This window comes from Hypomesus transpacificus, chromosome 8 (genome assembly GCF_021917145.1).
Source record: "Hypomesus transpacificus isolate Combined female chromosome 8, fHypTra1, whole genome shotgun sequence".
Taxonomy (NCBI): Eukaryota; Metazoa; Chordata; class Actinopteri; order Osmeriformes; family Osmeridae; genus Hypomesus; species Hypomesus transpacificus.
The window spans coordinates 6,194,690-6,204,216 of record NC_061067.1 but is presented as its reverse complement, the minus strand read 5'-3'; the positions used below and the strand labels follow the sequence as shown (position 1 = coordinate 6,204,216).

Sequence of the window (9,527 nt, the reverse complement as noted above, 5' to 3'; positions counted from 1 at the left end):
TAGACGCACCACAGCGCTTATCTCCATCCAATTGATAAACTCCCTTAATTAGAAATGGGCCGCCTCGAAGACGAGTCTTGGAATGAACTGTTTCTCTGAGATGCTTCTGCTGTCTCCCTTCCCATTCAAACAGATAGTTTATACATGCTGGTGCGCTAAGCTGGGGGCTAGTATTCAATTCACCAGAGCTGCTGTTGCATAGAGGAGGCCAGATAAGCCTCATTTGAATAATTCCCATATTGCTCTTCTTTATCTCCACGCCTCCCCCCTCCCCCACCCCACCCCAAAATCACAAACGTTCACTGTTTTGGTTGCAAAGTTGTTTGACTAAATGGCACTACTGCTAATCAATATCAAGCTTGGGGCACAATATTATTTTGCTTCAGATGTTATTGACAACCCCTCCGACCATATAAGATTTGTAATAGGCTTTGACTGTGCAAAGAAATTGGCATTTGATTTCTGTTGTGGTCTGTGTTTGTGGTGTCAGGGAGGATTTGCTGAAGGCATAGTACAGTGTGCTACCAAGAAAGTGACTTTTTTTCAGCACTAACTGGACTACTGCTGTTTAGTGGGGTCCAAAACAGTCATCTAAAGGGCCATGATCCACTGGCATGAAGCCCATAGAGGGCTCTGTATGATCTGTGGACATGGTTTGATCTCATGTTTATCCAACAGTATACCGGATAGATATATATATATATGTATATATATATATATATATATGAGACAGAAATATTGAGAGGGATAGATAGAGAATGAGAGAGTGAGAGTGAGAGTGAGAGTGAGAGTGAGAGAGAGAGAGAGAGAGAGAGAGAGAGAGTGAGAGTGAGAGTGAGAGAGAGAGAGAGAGAGAGAGAGAGAGAGAGAGAGAGAGAGAGAGAGAGAGAGAGAGAGAATGATTGAAGAGCAGGGAAATCAGACAAATTTGGATCTACAAGTGTGTGAGATACACACAGAGGAGACACTGTCATGTTGATTTCTCTTGAGGATTTTACCTGATCTCGGCTGTGGGTCCATTTAGGCACCTGCCATTTGAACACAGTATATTTCATGGTAATCAAAGCCACTTAGTGAATGCTAACGAACGAATTAGCATGCAACATAGAGGAACAGGGTCCGGTGGTGAAGTGGCCTCTGCGATATGAATATGAGAAGACGGATATTGTCCGCATGCTCGTAAAACTGTTTTCTATGGAAAGGCTGGCTCATCCGTGGGCCCTTTCTGATCAGCTTTGTCATCAAGTGTGACAATGACTAAACACTTCCTGAATGGGAGTGGACACGAGTGTTTTACATTACAAGTCTGGTCTTTGTTTTGTTGCACTATATAATGTAGTACTTATTGTTGTAACACTCAAGAGTAGCCAATACATATGCAATATTTAACGTTTAGACGGTTGTAATATTGTCTGCCTGTTGAATTACAGCTAAATGTTTGTTGTCATGCAGGTCTTTGAAACCATGCTGTGCCTAAGTCCTCTGTATAATCGAAATGCCATTTCCCTGTAGTCATGGAAGACAAAAATGAAGTAGATCAAAGTAAGATAGAGATAGAATTGCTCTTTTGTTGGAACATACAATGTTAGCTTCTTATAGTAATTTGTGTCCATATTGGAGCGGACCATCCAGTACAGAATTAAAATAAATAAATAATGGTCTTTACAATTTAGAGTAGGTAGGCTTTAAAAACGTGTATTTAGAGATACTTAAAGGCGAGAACGAAATGATGAAAGCTGTCTGTAAATCAACTGAACCCAGTATAATAGATAATACAAAAAATCAATGGCACTGCTTCAAAGGACCAATTTAAACAGCATATTGCACTGGATTCACAGTAGCCTACATGGTCTGAGATAATACGATTTTACCCAAATGAACTGTTTGCTTAAAGCCTACTCTTTATTTCGACCTCGACCCCGCCATGTTCGCGGGAAGGAGAGTAGTATTTGCTTCTGATGCAGGTGCTTTAACTTAGATTGTTGATGGTCTATTCTCCTGACATCTATCGAGTTCCGCCTGTTTTTTGTTTTGTTTGTTGGTTATTTGTAGTTTTTTTCATTTCCTATCTCAGACCGTTTTCTGCTTACCTTTTACATTCTTGCTTTGCCTCCCTCCGACTATGTTGGATTCTGCAGACTGCGGAGCATCTTAAAGAAACATTCGCATCATCTACTTTTTATACTTTTTGCAGTCATATCGATGAAGTTGGACCTTTTAGTGAAAGAAAGTCTACACTTGTTTGGTAATTACTTGTGGGGTTTTTGTGTCATGATGTTGGTAAACTAAAAGAAGGAATGAACGAATGAATGAACGCTAGATCATCGGTTTTGGAGGGTGATAAAATCCTTAACTCAGGTTCCAGAGACCAGTCAGGTGCCAGAAGAGTGTAAGATGCTCTTTAAACATCATTCATCGCTGAAGGAATTAGAGAAAAGGGGATGAGACAACCACAGTTGTTCATGTTGCGAATATAGTCATTGATGTTGATGTTAGAGGGTATTTTTACGCATCGCAATTTAGAGAATACAACCCAGAAAATGTGGTTAGGATGGTTTTATACGTTTCCGTAGGATTCTTTGTCTGTTAACAGGATTGAAGAGGAATAAACAAATCTGCCTTCTCTCAAAATCTTTTCATCGGAAGATTACAAAGGTGGAGCGACCAGGGAACGCTGATGACGGAACTATTAATCCTTTCAGTGCACCAGAAGCACCAAAGGGTATTGGAAACGTTTGGATGGAATTTGGGCGAATGTTTAGACCTGTACATGCGTTTACGTGAAACTGGTGACTAGAAGTTACATTTTTTCAGTCTGGAATTACCTTTTTCCATCTCATTCAACCAATTATAAATGAGAGGAATACATTTGCCTTGTCGTTTTTAATGGTGGGAATGTTATTGCGGATAGCTGTCAATTTATAATTTTTCTTGAACCTCAATCGTTTCCTCTTGAAGTATTCCCTGATCTAAATGGAATTAGTTGAGTCTGAAGCCCCTTGTGAAAGGAACAGACATGGTACATGGGCACAGCTTCCTTCACGGTAAGTCACAAGCTCTCCTCACTTATTTTATCCAATAATTTACTGGTCGGAGCGTAAACTGCGTAGCCTACCTTACTGAGGTGCCCAACATTCACCAAATGTAGTTACCTTGGAGGCATGGACTGGAACTGATGTATCTGTCGATGTGATTGCTTTTTTGTAACCTCACGACGGGAATGTGTTCAGTTTCACACAAGATTAATGAACAAATATATATCTTTGTTAATTGATTTTAATTATTCTACATATAGAACAATACATCGTTTTTTAAAGATATTCGTTAGGTTACGTGAAGTCCATGGAGTGCAAATAAAATTGTAGGTGTTGAAGTTGGAATGAAGTTACATGTTGCACAGCCTCTCTAGTCTGCACTTTGATGATGGCCACAATGAAATGCTCTGCAGTCTTAGTTTCAACTTCACTCAAATACCGGGGTTCAGATATGAATCAGAACATTAATTATTGTACTTATTACTGTGTGAAATCTTGGATAACACAATGTGTTTTCAGCTTCCACAAACATAATGTAGTGAGTTCATTAAATTGACTTAAATTAAATTAAATTGAAAACTCCCTTTTGATGACAAATTGCTCAGGATTTGACAGGACAGTTCTACCAGCATTCATTTGTTTCTCATTGCAGTTGTTGCAAGTCTTCTCATTCTTGGGCTATCTGGGGCAACAAAAAGGGATTCAACAGGTAATATCTATCTATCTATTTATCTATCTATGTTTGCATCTATATCTATTCATGTATCTGTCTGTCTGTACTCCTCTACCTACATATGAATCTACCTAGTAATAACCTTTTATGTACCTGTCTGTTCAGTGAAGAACAACTCTGGAGTCAAGCCCGTGGGCCAATGTGGAACGTGGGTAAAAGAGCCAGAAGGAGGGCTGTTCACGTCCCCCAACTATCCAAACAAATACCCCCCAGAAACCGAGTGTGTTTACATCATTGAAGGTAACATGCCATGTGGCACAAGATATCGTAGACTCACAGCTTCAAACGTGTCTTTTTTGTCAGTATGCCCTCATGAAACTATGTGTTCGGGGGCAGGTTTCTTAAAATATTGAGATTTGAAGGGGCTCTCCAGGTGCTCTCTCTCCTGTGAATAAAGACCAATTAAGAAAAAGATTTCTTCTCTGTAATGGAATCCTAGGGACTGGACCTCCGGGTTCATATGCCAATGTTTGGCAGATGACTGTAATAGAATTAGAATTAGCTAGTTGCAATTGCAGTCTGTTTATTTTGCGGACTGGGGTTTGATATTTGATTAATCAGTGGAGTAGATTAGGTTATGGCTTAACAAGATTATCCAGATGAATACAGGAAATACCCACCATGGAGTGAATATTCTGAGGACAGAAAACACTGTCATCAGAGGTTTATCAGATCCAACATGCATGATGGGTAGTTACTTATCAAGTTGATATCCATATAAACGATGAGCCTCTAAACCAAGCTATAATTAGCAAATGATCACTTGGTGACTGAATAGACCATACTGCTCTTACAAATTTGTGTTTGTTATTTTGTGCCTCAAGCGCCTCCAAGGCAATGCATTGATCTGCATTTCGACGACAGCTACTCAATAGAGTCCTCATGGGAATGTAAATTTGACAACATTGAGGTCAGAGATGGACCGTTCGGCTTCTCCCCGATCATGGGGCGTTATTGTGGTCAGCACAGCCCCCCCTTCATCAGGAGCAGTAGCCGATATCTCTGGATCAAATTTGTCTCAGATGGAGAACTGGAGGCGATGGGGTTTTCAGCCAACTACAACTTCACGGCAGGTGAGAATGATCTATCATAATCCACAATGTGCTGTCTCATGTAAATCTATGTACAATAAGACAAGCTATATATGTTCCTCAAGGCTATTAAGGATCTGTGGTTATCCAAATGTACCCCATCTTACAGCACCGTTGAGGTTTGCTGTTTCCTTTGTGTGAAAATAAATTGTGGGACAAACCTGGTGTCAGTTGGCTAATTCTACATATTAATTGTTTGCCCACAAGGCAGAACATTACCACATCTCAGATTATTGTTTCTAGATGTAGAATGGTATGGATATTGACAGCTTTTGATCAAGTCCCTCGAAAACCGTTCTGTTTACAGGCCCGAGTGTGACAGGCTAATCTGGATTGTTGAACACAATCCTTGCAATTATTGCTAAGCGTTAAATCTTGACTCTTAATTTCCATAACCTTCTGGCTTATTTCCTATTACTGAAGCCACGTGAAGATTTATGATAACCCTTCAATGCATAACCGTGATTTAATATTCATCTTGCTCACCCTTGGCTGGGTTTAATAACACTGTCAAGTTTTCGGTGTTTTTGAAGGTTTAAAGGCACACAGTCTGGCAGGAGTAGGAGGGTAGTTCTTAATTGCGGCAAAGAAGACCTACCGTTTTGTCCATGGTAATGTTTTATTTTCCCCCCACTGTCTGTATAGGAGCATGAAATATTTGTTGTGGTCTACAATTTTTTTTTTTTTACTTTCACCAAGTACAACACGGTGTATACGGTGTATACTAACTGAATTGACATCCATTTATTTCCTTAATGCGTAGTCCACAACCTCAATTGAGTGACCCCAGAGCAGTTCTTGGGGAAAGTACTTGATGGGGTGATAGGGTGGGAAGGGAGGGGGGAATGTGATTTCTGGTCTATGCATTCATAGCCATTTTGACAGTGTTGCCATGGACAACTGAAAGAGGTCATAGAAAGAGGCTCCATACAGAAAGATTGTAGAGAAATATACTATATGATAATGTGTGTAGGGGAAAAAGGGGAGAGAGGAAAGATGGTTGTTTTCACATACATGGCACTATGATGGAGTACAACACTTCCTATATGTTTCCCTACATTTCTCCATGACATATTGCTGCCAAGTTAAAACTGCTGTGCTGACAGACTCTCATCTCCAATTGCTGAGAGGGAGAGAAACAGAGAGAGAGGGAGAAAGAAAGAGAGAGAAAGAGAGAGAGAGAGAGAGAGAGAGAGAAAGAGAGAGAGAGAGAGAGAGAGAGAGAGAGAGAGAGGGCCAGAAAAAAACCTGTCCTCCACTGTCTTGATAAGAAATATCTGTGGCATTTGATTTACATAATTAAAGGAGATAAAAGTCCTGAATTCACTCGCCATGATGCTCCAAAAATCTTGCAAGATATCAGAGTGCCTCACATCAGCCCTGCTGCAACTAGCGTTAGCACATGCTAAACTAGCCGGGCAGCTCCGCATGAATGACAAGCACGGAGGAAGAGAGACCGGATGGAGGAGGGGACATGTGTGGCTTCTGATCTGCTTTGTCTGTCATTAGGAAGAGATCCAGCACTTTGCAAAGGCTGGGTCTCTGTGAGCTCTAGAACGTTTCTCCCCCTCTGTTGTCCCCAGTCCTGATGTCACTACCGCAGCTGGTGAAGCAAACAGCAGCTAGATGAGATCTCCGTTTGACCTGAGTCATATTCTGTTTTCCATGTACACACACTGAGGGTGCAGGTGTGGTGTTTTCCTGCACTGTGATCTTTCAAGTGTATCACAGGAGGCAAAAGAGAACAGTTGTTTGAAATGAACAGCACACTGACTGAAATGAAAATGTACTGACTGAAATTTACTGAGGACAGTCTAGAGAAAAGTGGTCCACGACTTTACTTTTGGTCTAATGGTACTATTGGACTTAGTAGTGACTTGTCAATAGGACATTTTGTACATTTGGTTTGTAACACCAGGCTCAGCAGTGTCTAACTTCAGCATTCTTTCATCCCACAAGCACATTTCTTATCTTACTGTAGCAGGGCCACACAGCCCCTGTTGTCCTGTGACTTTCTTCAAGTGTCTGGAATCGATTTAGAATGACAGAAACGCCTGTTGAATTTAATCCAATCAGCACCCATAATGTTGTGTTTGATCAGCAAACCAGACAGAGCTGTGAATACACTGATATAGAATGAATAATAACAATACAAATCCAGGTAGTCCAGCTAGCGATTCTTCTAGAAAGCAGAAAGTCTGGATGAGTGATGAGTGTACCTTGTATCAGTGCCAGGAAACAACGGTCTGTCCCCCCTCTATTCCTCATCGCTGCAAAACTCCAACACCAAGATTATAAGGGGAAATGGCTCAGGTTCTTATCTTAGTCAAGGAGGATATCACTGCTTTTGTCCTTGGGGGCATGATCAGTAAAGGTGCTATAGAAGGTTGCTATATCGATCCTGCTGGCTGGGGCTGGTGCTAAGGCTAGGGCTGGGGCTAGTTGGAATGCTGGTTCACTTCTTGAAACACAACTGTGTACGTGGTCTCCAGGCTCTCCTCCCTGCTCCTACAGCCCCCCACACCCTCTGTTCCTACAGCCCCCCACACCCTCTGCTCCTCCAGCCCCCCACACCCTCTGCTCCTCCAGCCCCCCAGGCCCTCTGCTCCTCCAGGCCCCCAGGCCCTCTGCTCCTCCAGCCCCCCAGGCCCTCTGCTCCTCCAGCCCCCCCAGGCCCTCTGCTCCTCCAGCCCCCCAGGCCCTCTGCTCCTCCAGCCCCCCCAGGCCCTCTGCTCCTCCAGCCCCCCAGGCCCTCTGCTCCTCCAGCCCCCCCAGGCCCTCTGCTCCTCCAGCCCCCCAGGCCCTCTGCTCCTACAGCCCCCCAGGCCCTCTGCACTAGTAAGGTAGATTAAGTGGTATTGGACGACAATCTCCGACTGGGTTAAGTAAAAGCTCTGGTGTTTCTGTCCCCCCTCACACTCTATTACTGTGATCACAGGGCTGTTTGAATGCTTGGTTCCGGCCGGCAGTAAGGCTGAGGGAGCCTCTCCTGCAGCTGTTGTTCTGCAGGGAGTCAGAAGGACAAGTAGCCCTGATCCCTCTGCAGCTCAATTGTGTTGTTCCGGTGGAAAATTCAATAAAAACCTCAGTTGGCCCTTTTAGGTTTCCCATCGGAAATCTTTTTTGTGGCACTACGTCCGAGTTTGGGAATGAAATATAGATATGAACTGTAGGCACTCCGGGATGATTGAGGTGGGAGGTTTGTAGGACCATTGTGGAAACAAACAAACTAGGTGGAGATATGCCTGAGCTGCGATCTGATAGTCTGGTATAAAATCATGAAATATGTGATTTGGGAGTCTAGTTATCTCGCTGTTCGTTTATCCAGTGTTGGGTTTAATGGGAATGGCTCCATAGCTACTGTCATACTAAGCAACACTTTTGTCATGGAGGTTTAGCTAGGTTTGGTAAATAATTATTATTGGAATTGCTAATTATGCTAATACATGATTTATATATATCTTACAAATAGTACAGCACCTTGTTACAGAGTGCACCTGTCAAGCCAAACTGATTTAAGTATCTCACTGCATACATTCAAAATGATTATTAACAGATTGTGACTTTTCAACCGAATTCTATAGAAGTTTTTGCTGTGATGCAGAGGCCAGGCCAGGACTGATTAAGCTCTCATCTAGTTGTGTCTTTGATTGATTGAACCACTTAGACTTCAACCACTTTCTAAGTGGATTGAGGATGCTTCTGGATTGGAATCAGTCTAATGACATTTTGAGACGAGAGGGAGAATAGGAGGTATGGACCTATTCTGCAGAAGTCAAGTCCATGAGATTGGACTTGAATGGATTCAAACTGGAAAATGGAAAATTGATGCCCCGGACCCTTTGTGCCCTTTCACACAGTCAGCATCTCATTGAGAAGAATTGTAGTGGTAGTGGAATTGTAGAAGTTCAGCTCTTCAACAGCTCCACAGCTTTTAAAAGCCCTTAAGTTCCTACACATTTAGACATTTGTTTGGTTTTTCTTACTCTGTACTTCTTCTCTCAGTGAACAAAGTTACCAGAAGACAGAAGTCATTGACATTCCCAAACTTGGTGAGGGAAGATGGGTGTGTCTTGTCTTACTTACTGAGAAAGATGAAGACCATGGTATAGTGGGAGCCTGTCACATGGCGAGGCAAGGGGGGCCATTTCCCTGGTGAGTCTGCTGACAGTCCACTACTACTCAGGCCAGGGAATAGCAGCGTAGCAAAGAGAGAGCAAGTTCATCTCTATCCCCGCTGCATGCTGTAACAAATGTAAATGAGTTGGTAAATCATTAAGGCATTTTGGTCTGCACTGCACGAGTTTTGGCTCCCACTCAATGTTGCTTTTCCTACAAAGGTGCATACTACATAGGCCAAGTTGTTCCACAAATGACAAACGATATACTGTACTACAGAGTCGGAATGTAAAATATAGTGCACATGGAGCACTTTTCAGTTAAGGCGGCCGCCTAAGCAACACGCGCCTGCCGCCTTAACTACGTTGTAAAAACAAAACAAAACCCCGATGGTGCTCTAAGGGTTGTGAACGTGCACTCTACATCTTCTGTGTATAAGATGCCAACGTGTCTGCGCGTTGAGGAAGGACGGGGCGCCTTGAGGGAGCCTGGCCATGGCCGGGGACGCGCTTTGAGAGTCTGTACTATAACGCAGGACCCAAACTCCAC

The 9,527-nt window shown here is 42.8% G+C and overlaps 1 protein-coding gene across 1 annotated transcript in view; it reads left to right on the top strand.

The window, feature by feature from the left end:
- Positions 1–2,964: 2,964 nt before the first annotated feature.
- neto1l (neuropilin (NRP) and tolloid (TLL)-like 1, like) overlaps positions 2,965–9,527 on the top strand; it is a 41,727-nt gene continuing 35,164 nt past the window's right edge. The window contains exons 1-4 of the mRNA XM_047023957.1: positions 2,965–3,044; positions 3,688–3,744; positions 3,874–4,008; positions 4,593–4,841. Coding sequence (XP_046879913.1) covers positions 3,017–3,044; positions 3,688–3,744; positions 3,874–4,008; positions 4,593–4,841 — 469 coding nt within the window. The 5' untranslated portion in view covers positions 2,965–3,016. The remainder of the gene's footprint in view (positions 3,045–3,687; positions 3,745–3,873; positions 4,009–4,592; positions 4,842–9,527) is intronic.